General features: G+C 45.2%; 1 protein-coding gene across 2 annotated transcripts in view; it reads right to left on the bottom strand.

The window, feature by feature from the left end:
* Window positions 1-3,485: 3,485 nt before the first annotated feature.
* Window positions 3,486-21,538, bottom strand: part of g3bp2a (G3BP stress granule assembly factor 2a) — a 29,155-nt gene continuing 11,102 nt past the window's right edge. The window contains exons 5-12 of one of the 2 annotated variants that reach the window (XM_078204423.1): window positions 18,745-18,832; window positions 17,036-17,138; window positions 15,256-15,436; window positions 14,770-14,871; window positions 14,327-14,429; window positions 12,027-12,152; window positions 7,347-7,465; window positions 3,486-6,539 (exon numbers count right to left, since the gene is read on the bottom strand). In XM_078204423.1, the coding sequence (XP_078060549.1) occupies window positions 6,267-6,539; window positions 7,347-7,465; window positions 12,027-12,152; window positions 14,327-14,429; window positions 14,770-14,871; window positions 15,256-15,436; window positions 17,036-17,138; window positions 18,745-18,832 (1,095 nt within the window). In that variant the 3' untranslated portion in view covers window positions 3,486-6,266. The remainder of the gene's footprint in view (window positions 6,540-7,346; window positions 7,466-12,026; window positions 12,153-14,326; window positions 14,430-14,769; window positions 14,872-15,255; window positions 15,437-17,035; window positions 17,139-18,744; window positions 18,833-21,538) is intronic. The other variant, XM_078204486.1, reaches the window with a different exon arrangement.

The following is a 21,538-nucleotide window of genomic DNA, read 5'->3' as shown; positions in this document are numbered from 1 at the left end:
CTTGGCAAGTATCTTGTAGATGGCACACGCTGTGAGTTGATGGTGGAGAGAGTGAATGTTGAAGGTAGTGGATGAGGTGCCAATCAAGCGGGGCTGCTTTGTCCTGGATGGTGCTGAGTTTCTGGAATGTTTGGAGCTGCACCCATCCAGGCAAGTGGGGAGTATTCCATCACACTCCTAATTGTGCCTTGTAGATGGTGGACAGATTTTAGGGTGTCAGGAGGTGAGTTATTCTCTGCGGGATTCCCAGCTTCTGACCTATCCCTGTAGCCACTGTATTTATATGGCTATTCCAGTTCCGTTTCTGGTCAATGGTAACCGCCTGGATGTTGATATTGGATCTGACAATAGTCTCCTTTCCACTCCCTTTTAACTGTACAGCACTGTGCCAACACCTCTGGTGGACCTGTCCTACTGCTGTGATAGGACAGACCAAGAGATAGGGATTGATTGGTCAGAGGTAGGAGAAGGAGGTTTAGAATGAGGACTTCAGACTGTTAGCTGCCTTCCTGTTGCCCCATTGCAGGAATCTGGGAGGCAGCTTTCCAAAGGGAGTTTGCTTTAGTCATCTCCACTCACCAGGAATACAGGTGAATCAGCTTGTGAAAGATGCAAATCCTCTGGTGCGAGATGGTGACCAAAACATAAGTAGGTGCAGCCAAGATCTGAGACAAATGCAGCAATCAAATACTCGAGAGACAATATTAACTTGCTGGTCCATCTTATTATTCTGCTTAGGAAGCACAAGCTTCGAAAAGACACAACAGGTTTAAACCACTGATGAAGAGACTGATGTAAAGACAATATCAAGGTTCAGTTTGAAGTTGCATTGTGTGGAAACACAGGAACCAGGTGGAGGCTATTCAGCCCCTCAAGACTCTTCTGCTATTCCATTAGATCAAATGAGTCACTGAGGGTAACTGGATGTTGGTTGCCCACTCCAATCTTATTCATCTGTAGTAGCTTTATATGCGAACGATGCTCACCAACACTGGCCAGCTGCAGTCCGTACACTTTGAATTAATTTTACCAAGTACAGAATTCTAACACCAATATCTTTTATCAAAAACAATACAATATAAGAACAGTTAGAACAAGAAATTGAGTTAATTGTTACACACAAACCTCTGGATAATTAACCCTTATGTTCCAGAGAGAACAAAAATGTTCAAAAACAATTCTTATGAGTGACAAATATGAATGCAACATTTATGAAACCGGGCACATTATTTTGCTAAAGGTTCAACCGTAACAGACAAGGAACAAACTGACTGGCAAGCCAGCATTTAAGTTCTGCAGCTGGAGTGTCAGTTCTAGATCAGAGTAAACAAACATGCTTTGATATTAATCCTCTGGCACAATTGTTTATTTTCCAATCGAGAGAAGCCTTTCAAATTATATATCCACAGAAATGTACACCTTCCCCAATCACTGCAGTCAACAGCCTCATGCAAAGGTTCCAGGTTGTTTCACCACCACTCCAGCCAATTACTCAATCAATATCCCAGCAGAGCAAAACGGAAAGTGAGCATTGAGTTTGCAAGCACACTGGGAGCGATGCCAAAGACTTTTTGGAAATACATCAAATGCTGACTCATGTGTGCGAAGATATATTAGCACTTTACTGTAAATATCTACACAGATATGGCTGCCCCGCAAGAGAAACATGCAAGTAACAGCTTGGTTCAGTGGTCGCACTCACACCAGAGTCAGTAGCTCAAACCCCACCCTCAGTCTTAAGCACCTAGCAGGCAGTAACGGGAGGGTGCTGCACTGTTGGAGGTACCACGTTTCGGATGTGATGCCCAATCGAGACCCCACCTGACTATTCTGCAAGATATAAAGAACAAAGAAAAGTCCAGCACAGGGACAGGCCCTTCGGCCCTACAAGCTTGTACCGATCATGATGCCCTAACCAAAGAAAAACCATCTGCCCTTACTGGGTCCGTATCCCTCTATTCCCTCCCTATTCATATACCCATCCAGATGCCTCTTAAATGTTGCTAATGTGCCTGCTTCCACCACCACCTCTGGCAGCGCGTTCCAGGCACCCACCCCTACCCCTCTGCGTGAAAAACTTCCCCCGCACATCTCCCTTAAACTTTCCCCCTCTCACCTTGAACCTGTGCCCTCTTGTAATTGACACTTCCACCCTGGGAAAAAGCCTCTGACTATCCACCCTGTCTGTGCCTCTCATAATTTTGTAGACCTCTATCAGGTCTCCCCTCAGCCTCCGTCTTTCCAGTGTAAACAATCCTAGTTTATTCAACCTCTCCTCATAGCCGACACCCTCGAGACCCGGCAACATCCTGGTGAACCTTCTTTGCAGTCTCTCCAAAGCTTCCACGTCCTGTGATATTGTGGCAACCAGAACTGCGCGCAATTCTCCAAATGCGGCCTAACCAAGGTTTTGTATCGCTGCAACATGATTTGCCAACTCTTGTGCTCAATGCCCCGGCTGATGAAGGCAAGCATGCCGTATGCTGCCTTAATCACCTTGTCCACCTGTGTTGCCACTTTTAGGGAGCTGTGGACCTGCACGCCCAGATCCCTCTCTATGTTAATGTTCCGGAGGGTTCTGCCATTTACAGTATAATTCACACCTAAATTTGATCCTCCAAAATGCATCACCTCGCATTTGTCCGGGTTAAACTCCATCTGCCATTTCTGTGCCCAAGACTCCAATCTATCTCCATCCTGTTGTATCCTCTGACAATCCCCAGCACTACAGCAATTCCGCCAATCTTTGTGTCATCCGCAAACTTACTAATCAGACCACCCACATTTTCCTCCAGATCATTTATATATATTACAAACACCAGAGGTCCCAGCACTGATCTCCATTCTGAAAAACACCCTTCCACCGCTACTCTCACCAGAATTCTACCACCCTACCTGTCAAGGAAACGCAGCGGGCGAGGGGCGGACAACGGAAATGTCCGTTGACCTCGGCTGGTTATTTCCGGTCTCGCTCGAGGCAGTAAAATCCTGCCCTCTGTCTTCTATAACCAAGCCCGTTCTGTATCCATCTAGCCAGCCCACCTTGAATCGTATGTGATTTTAGTTTTTGTACCAGTCTGCCATGTGGGAGTTCTTGTGGCCTTTCTAGAACAATCGGAAGTTTTCCTCGTCTCCTGGCCCGCAATGTCAGGGAGTCGAGCGTTATGAGGAACAGGCAGGGAAGGTGGAGTTGAGGCAAAGATCAGACCAGCCATGACTTTATTGAATGGTAGAGCAGGGTCGAGGGACCGAATGGCCATTCCCCCCCCATCCTAGCGGTGTTCTTATGGCCCAAACATTCAAATCCTCAACCGTCACTATTCATCTGTTTGTGGGATCTTGCTGATCATATTAAACATGTCACTTACAAGAAGGGGGAAAGAAGGGATTACAGTTTAAAAATGCACATCATTGGTTGCTCAAGGACATGAAAGGTGCAAATTCTAAAGCCATGAGACAGGAATTACAAGACTGAAGACCAATTTGAATGCTTCAGACATCAGTAGTTTATTGTATGTTTAGTCCAACACATTCAAAAAAAATGAAAATCAAAAATGAAGATTTGCCACCTGCAACATGTGTAACTATTACTATGTTCTAACAGCAGAAGATGGCCAAACATATCAGCTTTTGAAGATGGAAAACCATTATCTATAATACCCACAGAAGCCAAGGTGGTAAAGTCCATCCCATTGGCAAAATGGAATGATATTGCTCGAGTACAGTAATATATACCAGCATCTAGTGCCACCCAGTAATAACACTCAGTGGGAAAAGTCTACTAACTTTGCTTTTGGGGTATTATTGACTATTCTAGGGGATGGGGAAACAGGACAAGAGCACACAATTAAATTCAGTGAAAAAAAATCACCAGTAAGTCACCACATTCTGATGTTACCAGATTCTTGGGTTTTTTTTTCTGTTTTGTATGTTTGTTCAATACTTAAAGTGAGTGAGAAGCAAGCCGGGTTGAAGGATGGCTCACCTGTTTTTCTCAAGTTAACTAAACTGGTACGCAAGCACTTGCTGGGATTAGTGTCCGTTCCCAGGAGTGGTTTGAAGTGAAGATGAAGTTCAGTGCTGGTGAGGTGTAGCGATTAGTATAGCAGAAATCTGTAAAATTCTGGTAAACTGCTTGGCAATGAACTTGTGCAAATGATACTGAAACCAAGTTTTGCGTCCAAGGGCGAGGGTTTCAAGTAAGATTTGGGGTGGGGGGGGGGGGGGGGGTGGAAGAAAAGAGACAGTAACCCTTCCTTGCCCGATGGAAACTTCAAGTACAATATTTCCAGGCCACATTGACAAATCTGAAGTAGATATCAGTCGGGAATAAGTTTAAACAAGATTGGAAACACAAAAACTACTAATGTATCCCAGAATTTGAGAAATAGTGCAAGACTACCATCAAAACAAGGAAGACCTCAGAAATTTTCAAACAAAAATCAAAACCAACAGACACGTTTTTCCTTTCCATCAACACCTAGAAACAAGTAAACTTTGCCGTGTGTCTGCCAGGTTTGCTGAACAGTCAACAAGGGACAGCCTTAAAGCTGTGCATGTAAACAAATCACTGCGCCACTGATAAATGTGCATTGCTGCTAGAAGCTGTGACTTAATGACATCACTCATTACAACAAACAGCTTTCACCTGTACCAAGCTCGCACGGGTTATTTCCACACATCTTATGCTCCTTCTTCTCAAGCTGTCGTTCAGGTGAAGCCAAACATTGGCACAAATGGAGCACAAGCTGCTGCTGTTCCTGGATTGAAAGCTGCAGAATCCTTTATGTTGACCGCACTGCCGTTTCTTCCATTTTGTTTTTTTTTTCAGGAAGAACACGCAGCAATCAGTTTGAACCTTTGCATAATATAGCTTTCCCTCGAGGTTATACTTTATAGATAGACCGGATCAAAATCGTACAGATCAGCAACACATCTTTAAATAACCGTTATATGCACGACCATACTCTTTGCATATTTTTCATCAAGGTAACAGTAATGGGTTTGGATTTTAAATACCTAATTTTCCAATGTCAAAACACAAACATGCAGAAACAACCATCAGGTTGCAGGAATGATACAAAAAAAACCACACATAGCTCGGAATAGATGAATGGATTGTGCAATTTTCTTCTTTCTTCAATCTTTTTTAATTCTCCCCAACCCCCAACTCCCACCCCACCCCCACCCCCCCCAAAGCAAGGATGCTGCAGCTTTTCACATCTTTGCATTTTGTCAACACACTAGTGATTCCGTAAGGTTTTACAGCTGTTTGGCTTTGTACAACACAGCAGTTAGTACAATCCGTAGAAGAGTTGCCAGTGAGACTGGAATGACGTATCAATAGAAGGCACCATCATGCTCTTTACACGTTGAAAGAACTAAAACAGTAAAGTTTAGCTATGATTTTTCGCTGCACATTCATAACTGCACAGGTCGAGAGAAAGAAAAACTGGTGTCAAGCAGCGAGGCATCCCTGTATTGCAGTGGGTAGATAGAAAAACTAGCAGACATGCCACCAAACACAAGTTCAGGGCTGTTAATGAGTTCACAATTGCTTTTGTATTTCAATTTTTAGTTCGAGAAAAAAAAAATCCATCTCCATCTGAAACTGTTTCAAACATTGTCCATTACGGTTTACAGATGTGGGAAAATGTGTCGGCCACAGCAAATATAAGATTCAGAGCCCACATCTGGTCAGTCATCCTTCCCTTGTCAAAGTGGACAGTGGCTGGATCTTCACCCGTCTCCTCCTGCAGTTGCCATGGCGAATGACGCTTTAAAGAGTACCCATTAGTGCATTATGATGAGTGCATGAATGCAAGTTCTTGAGCCTAGTATTTCTAAAAAGAAAAATATCAAGGCAAGCTTCTCAAATTGCACCGATTTGATTGCCTCAATAGAACTGAGCAGAAACTTGACACATTTATAAAATAAAGCAGCCAAGTTGCACCAAAGACCCGAGGTTGTGTTTTTGTTTCGAAATGGGTGAATCTTCAGACCTTTAAGAAGGGTTCCAATTAAATCAAAGCCATTTGTTTGGTTTTTTTCCAGGTCCTTACACCAGGTTTTTTTTTGCTTAAATCCTGTTCCAAAAAGAGGGAAAATGATCACTTTGATGTAACTGGTAAAAAGAAGGCTTGTTTTCACAGAGAGATGAAAAACAGGCTGTGTCACATTCCAAAGCCAAAATTAACAATAACGCAAAGAAAGAAGAGAAAACGAAGAGTATGGTGTCACCAGCGAGTTATCAGGAGCGGTGGCTCTTAGCGACGGGGTCCAGCAAACCGGCCTTCAGTGGGCAATCCACCTCTCCCGGGTCCAGGACCCAGCTTCTGTGCCATGCCACCTCTGGGCGGAGGTCCCCGGGAGTCGCGGTCCCGCATCATCCCACCGCCAATCATGCCCCGTGGACCAGAGCCTCTGTCGCTGCGGCGGTTGTCCCTGCGGTCATCTCCGCCCCTGCGCTCCCCTTCACGGACTGCTCGCGTTTTCTTTTCTTCCACATTTAAGCGGACCTCACCTCGGAACATGACTGGCTGTGGACACAGATTTCAGGTTTAGTGGGCAGCGGGATGAAAACTCCACATAGCTTCATTAAAAAATCTATATTTTTCTGATGTCTGCATCATTTCTGGTACGGGTCAGCTCAGTGGGTCATACCTCAGTGGGTCATACCTCAGTGGGTCAATTCCCCACTCCAGACTTTAACCCTTAAACGAGGCTGAAACCCCAAATGCAGTACTGAGGGAGGACTGCACTGTCAGAGGTGCCACAATTCAGATGAGATGTTAAATTCGGGCTGTGTGCGCTCTCTTAGGTAGATGCAAAAGGCTCTACAACAGTATCTGTGGAACGGGAGTGTTCTCCCCAGGTCATTATTTAACCTTCAACCACTGCAATGGCCACATTATGTGCATTTAACTGTTTGTGGGATCTTACTGTGCACAAAGTGGCTGCCCAGTTTCCTACAATTCAACAGCAATTCCATTTCCAAAATACTTCACTGGCTGTAAATTACTTTGTGACCCCTGAGGCTGTGATATTAGTACATGTCTTTCTGTTTAACCTGATTGTATGAGCTCTGTAGGGAAGGACAGTCCCTTTTCTCAGCTGAAGACCAAATAGCTGCTTTTTCCGGCAGGCACGATTGGATGAGAGCCCCCATCTAATTTACAATTACTGTTGTTTGTGGGATCTTGCTGTGTGTGATATGGATGCAGCATTTGCTATGTTGCAAAAGCAACCACACTTCAAAGGTATTTCAGTGGCTCTGAAGCATGCTGGGATGTCCCGAGATTGCGAAAGGCACTACAGAAATGCAGTTTTGTTAGTTCAGTTGTTACCTTGGCACTCAAGATTCTTTGGACAGGATCTGGATCATCAAACACCACAAATCCAAAGTTGGGCAGCTTCCCCCCGCTGCTCTTTGTGTTAATACGGAGCTCAACCACATTGCCAAAACCTAGGCAGTGCAAAGACAAAACACAAATTGAAACTTCCAAATGCAGCAACAAGGCTAACAATAAAAGAGACTTTAGCAGGCTGAAGAACAAAGATTACCATGCAGCTGGTTCTTACCCTATCGTGGGTCACTCATCGCAGAAGATGCAAAGACTAAGAAACTCCGGCGAGGTGGCACAGTAGCACAGTGGTTAGCACTGCTGCCTCACAGCGCCAGGGACCCGGGTTCGATTCCCGGCTTGGGTCACTGTCTGTGTGGAGTTTGCACGTTCTGCCCGTGTCTGCGTGGGTTTTCTCCGGGCGCTCCGGTTTCCTCCCACAGTCTGAAAGACGTGCTGGTTACCTGAACGGGCACCGGAGTGTGGTGACTAGGGGAATTTCACAGCAACTTAATTGCAGTGTTAATCTATACCTTACTTGTAACTAATAAATAAACTTTTACTTTATTTAGGTTCATGGCGTTGCAAGCTCACTCCTGGCCGGTAGGTTGGCTAAGGTTACTGGGGAGAATTTAAACTAGATAGGTTGGGGGGAGGGGAGCTAGAAGAGTTGACTAGGATCAAGGAACTAATTGATGGGGTGGAGGATGCAGGGGTAAGGGGAATTACAAAATTAATGGTAGAGGAGAGGGTGCAAGTGAATGAAGGCGGTAATTTAGATAAGGGAGTAGAGGGAGAGGGTGTTCGCGACTCATCAAAGCGGGTCCAGATAAAAGCTGGAATAAGGACACTTTGCCTGAATGCACGAAGCATTCGGAACAAGGTAAATGAGTTGATGGTGCAAATCAGCACGAGTGGGTACGATCTAGTGGCCATTACAGAAACGTGGCTGAAAGGTGACCAGGACTGGGAGATGAATATCCAGGGGTATCAGGCGTTTAGGAAGAATAGACAGGAAGGAAAAGGTGGTGGGGTCGCGCTATTAATAAGAGATAACATCAGGGTAGTACTGAGGGATGACATAGGCTCTGAGGAACAAAACGTGGAATCATTATGGGTAGAGATGAGGAATAGTAGAGGGAGAAAGACACTAGTAGGTGTGGTATATAGGCCCCCAAATAATAATGTTGAGGTAGGGAGGGCTATAAACAAGCAGATAAGGGATGCGTGTAAAAACGGAACGGCAATAATCATGGGGGACTTCAACATGCACATTGACTGGCAGACTCAAGTCGGTGAGGGTGGAATGGAGGAAGAGTTCTTAGAATGCTGTCGGGATAGTTTCCTTGAACAGCATGTTACGGAACCGACGAGGGAACGAGCTATTTTGGATCTGGTATTGTGTAACGAGGTAGGTAGAATTAAGGATCTTATTGTGAAGGACCCTCTTGGGTCTAGTGACCACAATATGGTCGAATTTCTGATTCAGATGGAAGAGGAGAAAGTTTGGTCCCAAACCAGTGTCCTCTGTTTGAACAGAGGGAAATATGATAGGATGAGGGATGAATTGGCTAAGGTAGACTGGGAGAGCAGGCTGGCAGGTAGGATAGCTGAGGAACAGTGGAGGATTTTTAAGGAGATCCTTTTCAGTTCTCAGCAAAAATATATTCCAGCAAAAAACAAGGATTGTAAGAAAAGGGAGAACCAGCCGTGGATAACGAAGGAAATAAAGGAGAGTATTAAAATAAAAACAGCTGCGTACAGAGTGGCCAAAAATAGTGGAGAAACAAGTGATTGGGAAAAATTTAAGAAACAACAAAGAGAGACTAAGAAAGCGATAAAGAAAGGAAGGATAGACTATGAAGCTCGGCTAGCAATTAATATAAAAAATGATAGTAAAAGTTTTTATCAATATATAAAAAGGAATAGAGTGGCTAGAGTGAATGTTGGACCCTTGGAGGACGAGAGGGGGGAGTTAATAGTGGGAAATGAGGATATGGCTGAGTCTTTAAATAAGTTTTTTGTGTCGGTCTTCACGGTGGAGGACACAAATAGTTTGCCAAATATTAACGATAGAGGGTTGGCAGCAGGAGAAATACTTAATACAATTAATGTTACCAGAGAGGCAGTGCTGGGTAGACTAATGGGACTGAAGGTGGATAAGTCCCCGGGTCCGGATGGAATGCATCCCAGGGTATTGAAAGAAATGTCAGAGGTAATAGTGGATGCGTTAGTGATTATTTATCAAAACTCGTTGCATTCTGGGGTAGTGCCGGTTGATTGGAAAACGGCTAATGTTACGCCGCTGTTTAAAAAAGGAAGGAGACAAAAGGCGGGTAACTATAGGCCGGTCAGCTTAACGTCTGTAGTAGGGAAAATGCTGGAATCCATTATTAAAGAGGAGATAGCAGGGCATCTGGATAGAAATGGTTCGATCAATCAGACGCAGCATGGATTCATGAGGGGAAAGTCGTGCTTGACGAACATGTTGGATTTTTATGAAGATGTGATGAGGGCGGTTGATGGAGGAGAACCGGTGGATGCGGTGTTTTTGGATTTCCAAAAGGCGTTTGATAAGGTGCCCCATAAAAGGCTACTGAAGAAGATTAGGGCACACGGAGTTGGGGGTAGTGTGTTAAAGTGGATTGGGGACTGGCTATCCGACAGGAAGCAAAGAGTCGGAATAAATGGGTGTTTTTCTGGTTGGAGGAAGGTAACTAGTGGCGTGCCGCAGGGATCGGTACTCGGGCCGCAACTATTTACCATTTATATAGATGATCTGGAGGAGGGGACGGAGTGTAGGGTAACGAAGTTTGCAGACGACACAAAGATAAGTGGAAAAGTGAATCGTGTGGAGGACGGAGAAGATCTGCAGAGAGATTTGGACAGGCTGAGTGAGTGGGCGAGGATATGGCAAATGGAGTATAACGTTGAGAAATGCGAGGTTATACACTTTGGAGGAAATAATAACAAATGGGATTACTATCTCAATGGAAACAAATTAAAACATGCTACCGTGCAAAGGGACCTGGGGGTCCTTGTGCATGAGACGCAAAAGCCCAGTCTGCAGGTACAACAGGTGATCAAGAAGGCAAATGGGATGTTGGCCTATATTGCGAAGGGGATAGAATATAAAAGCAGGGATGTCTTGATGCACCTGTACAGGGCATTGGTGAGGCCGCAGCTGGAATACTGTGTGCAGTATTGGTCCCCTTATATGAGGAAGGATATATTGGCATTGGAGGGAGTGCAGAGAAGGTTCACCAGGTTGATACCGGAGATGAGGGGTTTGGATTATGAGGAGAGGCTGAGGAGATTGGGTTTGTACTCGTTGGAGTTTAGAAGGATGAGGGGGGATCTTATGGAGACTTATAAGATAATGCGGGGGCTGGATAGGGTGGAGGCGGAGAGATTCTTTCCACTTAGTAAGGAAGTTAAAACTAGAGGACACAGCCTCAAAATAAAGGGGGGTCGGTTTAAGACAGAGTTGAGGAGGAACGTCTTCTCCCAGAGGGTGGTGAATCTCTGGAATTCTCTGCCCACTGAGGTGGTGGAGGCTACCTCGCTGAATATGTTTAAAGCGCGGATGGATGGATTCCTGATCGGTAAGGGAATTAAGGGTTATGGGGATCAGGCGGGTAAGTGGTACTGATCCACGTCAGATCAGCCATGATCTTATTGAATGGCGGGGCAGGCTCGAGGGGCTAGATGGCCTACTCCTGCTCCTATTTCTTATGTTCTTATGTTCTTATTAGAGCATGGAACAGTCATAGAATTTCAATCACAATGAAAATTCATCTTCTGAAAGCCCTTGCGTGGCCAGAATAATGTGTGGCTGTGAAAACCAGACATCACAAAGAGTAACGAGGCTCGAATAAGAGCACTAGAAATGAAAGGTCCCAGGCGGATGTTACATGTGTTATGGACAGCCAAACGTTCACAAAGCTGGTGTTAAGAGGAATCTATTTGAGGCAGTATTATCCGGGAAGTTGACATGTTTTGGACATGTGATGCAAAAAGGAGGGGTGTGTTTGGAAATAGGGGCAATGTGAGGTGAGAGAGCTGCAGAATGTGCACAAAGACCCAAGATGGCATGGATGGATGGATAAGATCAGAACGTGGACTGGCCTCTCTCAGTGAGGGCAGTGGGGAATAGAAATCAGTGGAGAAAGATTGTTCATAGTGCGGCCAACCCTCGGAATGGGGACAGATGAAAGACAAGAACGTGGAACAACTGAAGCAAATGAACTCAGGAGGCTATGGACAAGGTAACCTGGTTGAATATTCTCTTCCCGTGTAGCAGTGAGCCTTTACTATCCTTGCTTTCAACTTATCTGATGGACAGTCAGAAACATGACATGGTCGGGCTGATTGATCCTCAATATTGGTTTTGGTTTCTTTCCCCTTTTCACCCCAAATGAATAATGTAGCGGCAGGCCCCACACTGATTCAGAAGTCACCTGTGAGATTTGGAGAGCTCAGAAGCTGGGATTATGATGCACAAGAGGTCACACACAACACCAGACCTCAAATATGTGTAAATGTGAAGCTGCAGCAAACTGCTGCTCGATTAAATGTTGAGAGGTCGAGATTTCCAGGTTAGTATATGCGAGATTAATCTATCCACGTTCTGTAAAGGACTACTCAGACATTTTAAATTGGACTATAATGATCCTTGCTCACTCATGAAGAAGTCTTTCAGTTCATTTTCATCAATGTCATGGGGCAAGTTGCCAACAAAGAGCTGGTGACTATCTGGGTAACGGATGATTCTTCGGTTCTCAATCTCATTTGATTCAACATCTCGACCTGCAACACACAATAACATTCCTGTTTTAAACTTGTTAATCCACATCTGTACAAACAAATAACTAATGCTCACATTCAAAAAGGGGATGCATTATTTTATTGCTCATGAGTTATCATGCTTGCCTATTCAGTTGTAGTTTCTCTTCCCGCACTGTATTGGCACCACAGGAGTCCCAATCTTCTTCCCCATGTCTATGCTGCAGCTTGGCAATGCCAACCACTGACAAGAGCTCAACTTCCAGATGTATGCCAATGACACGCATCTCTACCATCCCACCAACCCCTGTACCCCAGCACCCCCAATCTGCATGCCGCCATTCTCATTGTCTAATATGCAGTCTCAGGTAAGTCACTGAGTTTTTTCGGCTAAATACTCCACCGTCATTCCTTTGTTACTAACTCGATGGCAATCCCTGGTGACTATTTCACATGCTGCAATCCTCTCATTCTGTTTTGACTCTCTAACTCCAGATTTCCTCCATCACCCACTGCCTCTCCTGACCTCCCGCCATTTGCTGCCATGTCCCTCGCTGATGCTGTCTCACCTCTGGACTGGGGCACTCCATCCTCTCCTGACTGGCCTCGCATTCTCCACCCTCTGTTAACTTTTGTCCAGAGGAAAGCTGCTGTGATTATCAAGTCCCGTACCAATTTGCACCAGCCCATCACCCAACTGTGTTCCCTTACATTTTAAGATCCCAGCATCCCAGCTATAGCTTGGTCTGAATTGTTGCCTGTTCCTGATGTACATTGTTAGTATTGTGGAAGGTAACATTTATATCAATACCCCAGTCTCAGTGTCAAGCATCAAAATAAGGGGGAGTCAGTTTAGAACAGAGTTGAGGAGGAACTTCTTCTCTCAGAGGGTAGTGAATCTCTGGAATTCTCTGCCCATTGAAGCAGTGGAGGCTACCTCGTTAAATATGTTTAAGTCACAGGTAGATAGATTTCTGATCAATAAGGGAATTAAGGGTTATGGGGAGCGGGCGGGTAAGTGGAACTAAACCACTGTCAGATCAGCCGTGATCTTATTGAATGGCGGGGCAGGCTCGAGGGGCTAGATGGCCTACTCCTGCTCCTATTTCTTATGTTCTTATCCTCAGGACAGATAAAGAGCCCCATCATCAAAGAGCACCAGTGTTAACACTATCTTGTGGACTCTCTCACTTGATCAAGATTGCCAACTTAATGCCAAAATCAGGTGCTTTTATGCTGCCACTGCATCGCATTGAGATTGTCAACTTCATGCCACATGCAGCTTGGATTCAGAGCCGACCGCCCTTCACATCTGTTGGTGCCGAACCCAAATCCAAACGAGCAAGGTGACTAACTCATCCACTCAGGCCCCATCAGCTATCTGCTCCACTTCACATTTTCCCTATATTGATATTGAATTCACAGCACAGAAACGGGGCATTTGGCCCAAACAGTCCATGCAGACTTCCACCTTATTTCAGCGAATCCTACCATAATCCTCTACCCCTTTTTCCTCACGTGTTTATCCAGCTTCGTCTTCATAGAAATCATAGAATCCCTACAGTGCAGGAGGAGGCCATTCGGCCCATCGAGTCTGCACCGACCACAATCCCACCCAGGCCCTACCCCCACATATTTACCCGCTAATCCCTCTAACCCACGCATCTCAGGACTCTAAGGGGCAATTTTTAACCTGGCCAATCAACCTAACCCACACATCTTTGGACTGTGGGAGGAAACCGGAGCACCCGGAGAAAACCCACGCAGACACGAGGAGAATGTGCAACCTCCACACAGACAGTGACCCGAGCCGGGAATTGAACCCAGGACCCTGGAGCTGTGAAGCAGCAATGCTAACCACTGTGCTACCTTGCCGCCCCGTGGCTGGTGTGATAGGTCTTAAACCTATCTACTCTAATTACCTCAACCACTCTGTGGTCGCAAGTTCCACTTTCTCACTACTCCTTAGGGCAAGAATTTCCTGTTGGGTTCAGTTGTGATTATCTTATATCGATGACCCCTAGGTCTGGTCTCCCGACAAGCGGAAACACCTTTGCCCACCCTATCAAATCCTTCCCCAGGAAAACAGCCCGAGCCTGTTCAATCTTTCCTGATAGTTACAAACCTGACAGTTCTGGTAATCTTTATAAAGTTCCACTTTTACTCGAAACATGGTTAGTGAAATCTGTACAGCTCACCTGTTCTCGGCCCTCGGGACATTAAGCCCATCCTCTCCCTGGGTCTCTGGTCACGAGGCCGTGGGGGCTGAGATTGGGTTTCCGTTTTAGCTTCAGCTCTTGGCTGGAATTAAAAGTGGAGGAAGAAGAACAGAAAATAATGAAGTGGCTACATTGGCTTGCTGCAACAAGTAACAAACCGAACACACGCTTGGAAAAGAAAGGCTTGTATTAACAACTTCCTGCCTAAAACAAAAGCAGTCTTCCTCTAGTAATCAACCGACATTACTCTATCACGGGTATGTACCAACAATTACCAACACAAAGCTATGCTAGCAGTTCTTTCTTTATTTAATTATTACCCAATCCAAATTGAAAAACAAGACAGAATATCTAAGCTTTTCTTTTGAAGAAAAGCAATTTGAATTAATTTTTATATATATGCATGTCCATTCACAGATTACCTGTGAGGCTGGTGCTTTAACAACATGGGGAGGAATTCCAGAGGAAGGAACTGTACCACTAGGAGGCAGATTTTTACTTGTCACTGAGGCCCAGGAGAAAGCCTGCAGAGAATGCAACACATACCTATGCTACTATCAAGAAATAAAGCATTCCCTCAAATATAAAAATTCCTGAGCCTTTACACAGGGTAAGATTGCAGACTGGCACCTTATTGATGCTAATTATATCGGGCAGTTGCATTTAACATGTCTATTTCATATGGTCAAATTAAAACTGCTGCAACTTACCATTTAGTTTTAACCTTTAGTAACTATGATTTAATATTAATATTGAGTTAGTTTACCAATCCATACATCATTTTGCAGTCCTGTCTATATACAAAGTAGTTTTACTTGGAAAGCACTTTTTAAAAAAAAATTAGGCTTATTAAAAAGTTACACCTGCCACTAAGAGTAAGTGACACAATGAGGATGACTCATATTAACCTTGGGAGCCTCTGGAGTTTGAGAAACTGGTTCCACCGGGGCAGGAGATGGCGCCTTCTCCTCCAGCTCTTCCACACTCTTCTCTGCCAGCTCGGGTTCAGGTTTTGTCTCCTCAGTTTTGGATTCCGGTTCAGGCTCAGCCTCAGGTGCGGGCTCTTCCAGGGTTTCCTCCACACCATTACTTCAAAATTTTAAAACGCAATGGTTAAAATCTAGACACATTTCTACACAGCATGCCAAAAACCTGCTTTAAGAAAGCCAAAATACCTCTCACTCCGTTTATCAACAATTTGTCTAATTCAGCCTTGAATATACTCAATGCCCCTCTCTGCCGCTGCTCTCTGGGGAAGGGAATTCCAAATTCCAGCAACCCTCGGAAAAGTGGTAAACAAAGTGCGATGCAAAGAAAATGGAACCGTGACGCAACCGAGCTTCGGTTTCAAAGGAAACGTGGCTGGTGTGATTAAATGTTAACCAACAAAACTTTGTACAAACAGCATTGGAAGCAACAGTGCCACTGCAGGTTTAAGGAATTCTACTTAAAAACTGCACCCAGCAACAACAACCAAAATGACCTGCATTTCCCTCACATACTCAGCCGATAGTACCAAGTCTCGGGTGCAAATTGCAAACCAAAATCATCAGCACATCCCTGTTCCTGCTTGCTTGGATGAGTGCAGCTCCAACCACACAAGCTGCCGGATACTATCAAGGACAAAGCAGCCAGCTTGATAGGCACCCCATCACGTTCACTCCCTCCATCACGAGCACATCACACCTACAGCGTGCAGCATCTACAAGGTGCAATACAGCATCTTGCAAACCTGCCTCGAAGGACATGGGCAGGATGCGATTGGGAACACTATCACCTGCAAGCTCTCCCCCCCCCCCGCCCCAATCCCTGAGTCACACACTGTCTTGACTTGGAAATATATCGCCGTTCCTTCACCGTTGCTGGGTTAAAGTCCTGCAACTCCCTTCCTGACCACTCTATGGGTGTATCTACACTACATTTGGCACTTGAAGGCGGCAGCTCCCTGCCACTTTCTCAAGAGCAATTAGGATGAGCAATAAATGACGGTCTAGCCAATGATGCTCACGTCCCTGAATAAATAAAGCTTGGCAAAATACAAAAAAATAACGTAGACTGGAATAATTCAGCAGGCCAGAGCTTTCTAAGGAAATGGTGGGTATTTGCTACCCCCGTATGGTTTGGTATTCTGGGCATTGGTGCGAACACTGACCACTGCCGCCAAAGTAAAGACTCCTGTAAAAAAAATCATCCTAAAAGTGTAAGAAATAGGAGTAGATCTCACAGCCCATCAGGTGTGCTCAGCCAGTCAGTATCACTCGCTGATCTCCCTCAACTCCACTTTCCCGCCTCATTCCCCGTGATTCCCTGAGACACCAAAAATCTGTCTATTTCAGTCAACCCCTTGACCGCTGACGCTCTGCCCCAAATCCTGATGCACAATATCTTTTGGTTGCTTCAGAAAGGATGACAGCTCAGACAGATGATGCGCACCTGAACCAGTCCAGCAATAAGCAAATGATCTCATTCTTATCAGGTTGCTACAGGTAAATGGCCTTTCGTCACGGGAAACGTTATCTCTCTTTCTCTCTCCACAGTCGCTGCTGAACCGGAGTATTCCCAGCATTTCCAGTTTGTATTTCAGATTCTCAGCTTCCACGCGATTTAACTTTTCTACCTAATTTTTATTGTTGCCTTCAGCTGTGGTCACTATTCTTGTGCAATGTATTTGTGAGATTTGGAATGTACCTGACGGCGTGAGCCTCATAATATGTGTTATTGGTATTTTCCTGCACGGGTTCAGGAGATTGTTGACGTTCCTCTGGTTCTTCCTCCACGTCCTCTTCAGATTCTGAAAGTGCAAATTGACTTAAGGAGGAGTTCCACTAACTTAGGCATTCATTTCAAGAATAACAAATCATCTAACGGGCTCTGGTTTGAACACTTCCTAAGTTAAGCAGTACAGTACTAATAACCAGGGCTACTGACACCCAAGGACTAACTTGTAGACCAGCAGGGTTCCTCATCCAGAGCAAACACCGCCCACTTCAGCAGCACCTGGAAATGCCTTGTGGTTCCTCTCCTGCTCCATCAAATTACTCACTGCAGAGAAATGGGGCCACAGCCACAAGACAGAGATTGGGTGCCTCGGAGGAGACTGAGGGGGTGCGGGTGGTCAGAGAAAGGAAAGACCCAAGATGTTGAGAGTCAGGAGTCAAAGAAAAGAGACAGACGAGTGGAAAGGAGGGCAGCAAGTACAGAGGAAGGCAGTGTTGAATTATGCGTGGAAGGGTCATAGGAGGCACTGAAGGAGTGGATGCGAAAGTGAGGAAGTACGCCTGGGGCTGGAACAGATGACGAGAGGCCTACCACCCAGTCACTTTTCTATCAGACAGCACAGCGGTTAGCACTGCTGCCTCACAGTGCCAGGGATCCAGGTTCAATTCTGGCCTTGGGTCACTGTCTGTGCGGAGTGTGCACGTTCTTCCCCATGTCTGCATGGGTTCCCTCCGGGTGCTCCGGTTTCCTCCCACAGTCTAAAGATGTGCAGTTTAGGTGGATTGACCATGCTAAATTGCCCTTTAGTGCCCCAAGATGTATAAGTTAGGGGGATTACATGCTAAACTGCCTTTTAGTGTCCCAGGATGTGTAGGTTAGGGGGATTAGTGGGGTATGTGGGGTTACTGGGTTAGGGCCTGGGTGAGATGCTCTGATGGAGAGTTGGTGCAAACCCGATGGGCCAAATGGTCTCCTTCTTCATTGTTGGGATTCTATTATCCAGTGATGGATGTCAGGAGCAGGAAAAATGTAATTCCTCATCTTTCAGACCCATGATGGCACTGCTTTTAATCGGGAAAGAGTAACTCAGGGATTGGTGACAGCCCAAAACCATTTTGTGACCCATAGCTCAGCCTTCTGGCACTGTGGCCACAAAACGACAAGTGCTGTTATAGCTGACTACGTGTGGGATTGTAGGAAGCTAAATGGGCATTCCTATGCCTCCCCATGACAAGGAAGCTACTGTTTCCTGAGGGGCATCCAGCAGTTTCTGGAAGAAACGTTGAAGCTCGCTTACCAGCTGGCACAGATACATCTTGTGCGTGTAATGCACGCTCTGTCACATTTGGGAATTTCGCTATCAGTGGACTGAGGGGGTCATCCTCTGTGCAATTTGCATATTACAAGATGCCTCCTGCCTGAAGGAGGAGAACTCTCGGCCCATCCATCTCAGAACGCTACTTAGGGTGAAGCTGAGTAAACAGGGGCTGTAATCGATCCATTGCTAATTTTGGTTAGCACTTGGCGAGGCGAGTTAAAGCAGCCCCAAATATTTTGACAAATAAGTCAAGAAAAACCTGCAACTGACATTCTGGATTGGAACGCATTAAAATTGACATAAAAAAGCAGATAGTAATACACTTTCATTGCCAGGTTAATCTGCCTCCTCATTTCGTTACCTTCTTCCAATTCTGCGTCTGAATCGAAAACCTCATCCTGGTAGCGGAATATATCATTATGGACGTAGAATTTGTTTGGAACAGAACCCTGTTTATTTTTAAAAACAACAACATCAAGTTAATCTGTCAATATTGTAATAACCCTGCCTTTACTAGCCTAATCCATTCTATAATAACAGTAAAATTCATCACACATCTATACAACTCTCTATGCATTGCAAACTTAACCTTCTTATTAAGCAATCCTCTCAACAAATCTGAGTAACGCAATGTGATTCTACCAAATACCAATCTGAAACACAAGCCAATGCTGTAATTACAATCGGGGCTTCAGCATTCAAAATAAATAATGGAGCAGATCAATTGAAGAAAGCAAATTGCATGTCAGAACCCAGTTAGGGTGAGCATTACAAGACTGTAACTCAGCTAAAACAGGAGAGTCATTGTTATTGTTGGTCTAGGGGATAAACCCCAGTATATTTTTCTTCCTCTCTCCCTCTGTTGGTTCACTTATATCTTGTCAACTCAGATCATTGTTATAGTCACAGTTTAAACCTTACCCTGCCTGTAGGTTCAGTGAAACAACAGCTTTCTGGTACTGTGACTGTTTTAAGTTTTAGCTAACATCCAGTGAAGCTGTTACAGTGAGAACCTTCCACCAGTGCCTGGTGATGCAACTTGTGCTTTCTGTCTCTTCAGCTGCTCTCTCTTATTTTTCCCCACACCTTTTAGGTTTTTATGATATACTTTTTTCCCCCCAAGAAAACCCATAACTTTTGCCTAGGTTTGCTTCTAGCTTGGGAAAGAAGAAACCTTTCCCTTCTCCAGCTAAAAATAATCAAAGGCTGAGGGACCAACACCCTGGAAAGCCTCTCTATTGTGCCGCCTGCAGCAACTGGGCTACATTACAATAGTGACTGCATTTTTAAGTACTTGATTGGCTGTGGTGTTTTGGGACATTTTAATATCATAAAAGGCGCTATATAAATGGAAGATTTTCTCTTTGTTTTACATGGAAACCGACATACTATCATGTTAGTAAAATTCTCCTTCTTCCGCAATCACTTGCTGACTAAGAAACTCCGTGTCACTGGTCATGGGTTCTGTGGGTCCTGGCATGGCTGATGAACCCAATCCCAGAGCCAAATGTTCTACCACACATCTGGCAGGTGTCCCCGGGAGGTGGGTTAAGTCCTTTATGACTCAAGATCACTGCATTCTTTTCTCAGACTCCTTTTCCGGACCCTCCTCTTGCCTTTGGGTGTCCTGGAAGAATTGTGTCCCTTCAAGCAGGAGGTTCCTCCAAGCAGGTCACTTCTGTGCAAAGGTCTCCCAGGCATTGACACCTATGCTGCATTTCTGGAGGTAAACCTTCAGGGTGTCTTTGAAAACTTTCCTTTGTTCTCCTCTTGTTGGGGACTCTTACTCGAGCTGGGTGAAGAAGGAGTTGCTTTGGCAGTCGTGACTCTGTCATCCTGAGTACACGGCTGGCTGGTGGAGTTGGTTTCGGAGGATCATGCCTCGATGCTGATGTTCTCGGCTCCTTCGAGGACGCGGATGTTAGTATGCCTGCCCCGAGCTGATGCGGACAATTTATCTCAGATAGTGTTGATGGCACCTCTTCAGGGCCATGAGGTGCAGTCTACCTAGTCCAGATTTCTGAGCCATTTAGAGTCAGTCATAGAGGTTTACAGCAAGGAAACAGGCCCTTCGGCCCAACTTGTCCATGCCGCCCTTTTTTTAAACCCCAAAGCTAGTCCCAATTGTCCGTGTTTGGCCCATATCCCTCTATAGTCACTGTCTAAATGCTTTTAAAAAGACAAAATCGTACCTGCCTCTACTACTACCTCTGGCAGCTTGTTCCAGACACTCACCACCCTGTGTGTGAAAACATTGCCCCTCTGGACACTTTTGTATCTCTCCCCTCTCACCTTAGACCTATACCCTCGAGTTTTAGACTCCCCTACCTTTGGGAAAAGATATTGACTATCTAGCTGATCTATGCCCCTCATTACTTTATAGACCTCTATGAGGTCACCCCTCAGCCTCCTACGCTCCAGAGAAAAAAGTCTCAGTCTATTCAGCCTCTCCTTATAACTCAATCCATCAAGTCCCGGTAGCATCCTAGTAAATCTTTTCTGCACTCTTTCTAGTTTAATAATATCCTTTCTATAAGAGGGTCATTTAGAAAGGTTGGGATGATGGTTGTCTTGTACATGATGATCTGAACATCAGCACGAATGTCACGTTCATCAAAGACTCTCATCCTTAAGTATCAGAAGGCAGCGCTTGCAGACTGGATACAATGTTGGATTCCCACATCAATGTCGGTTCAGCCTCAGACGAGAAGCGGCTCTTCAGTTAAGGGGAATGCTCCATGTTTGGGAGGATTTCTCCGTAGATCTTGATGGAGGGAGAGACCGATCTTGCCCTGGCACGGGTTGGTAAAGAGCTCGAGTTTCCTTGAGGCTGAGACCGATTCTTCAGCACGCTTCCGCCAAGACATCAAACATGGCTTGCAGATTCTCGTCTGAGAGTGCGGAGAATAAAACTCGAGGTCCTCACTGAAAGCAACAATTGAATGTTTCTTTTTTAGTCATTCGTGGGACATGGGCGTCGCTGGCTGACCAGCATTTATTGCCCATCCCTAGTTGCCCTTGAGAAGGTGGTGGTGAGCTGCCTTCTTGAATCGCTGCAGTCCATGCATCTGTCCGTTGGAATTTCTGACCTCAGAAGCTGTGGATGTTTATATTCAAGACAGAGGTGAATAGATTTTTGGACACTAATGGGAAAA

Source organism: Mustelus asterias, chromosome 1 (genome assembly GCF_964213995.1).
Source record: "Mustelus asterias chromosome 1, sMusAst1.hap1.1, whole genome shotgun sequence".
NCBI classification, from domain to species: Eukaryota; Metazoa; Chordata; class Chondrichthyes; order Carcharhiniformes; family Triakidae; genus Mustelus; species Mustelus asterias.
The sequence above is the reverse complement of the archived record's forward strand: the minus strand, read 5'-3'. Positions and strand labels throughout refer to the sequence as shown.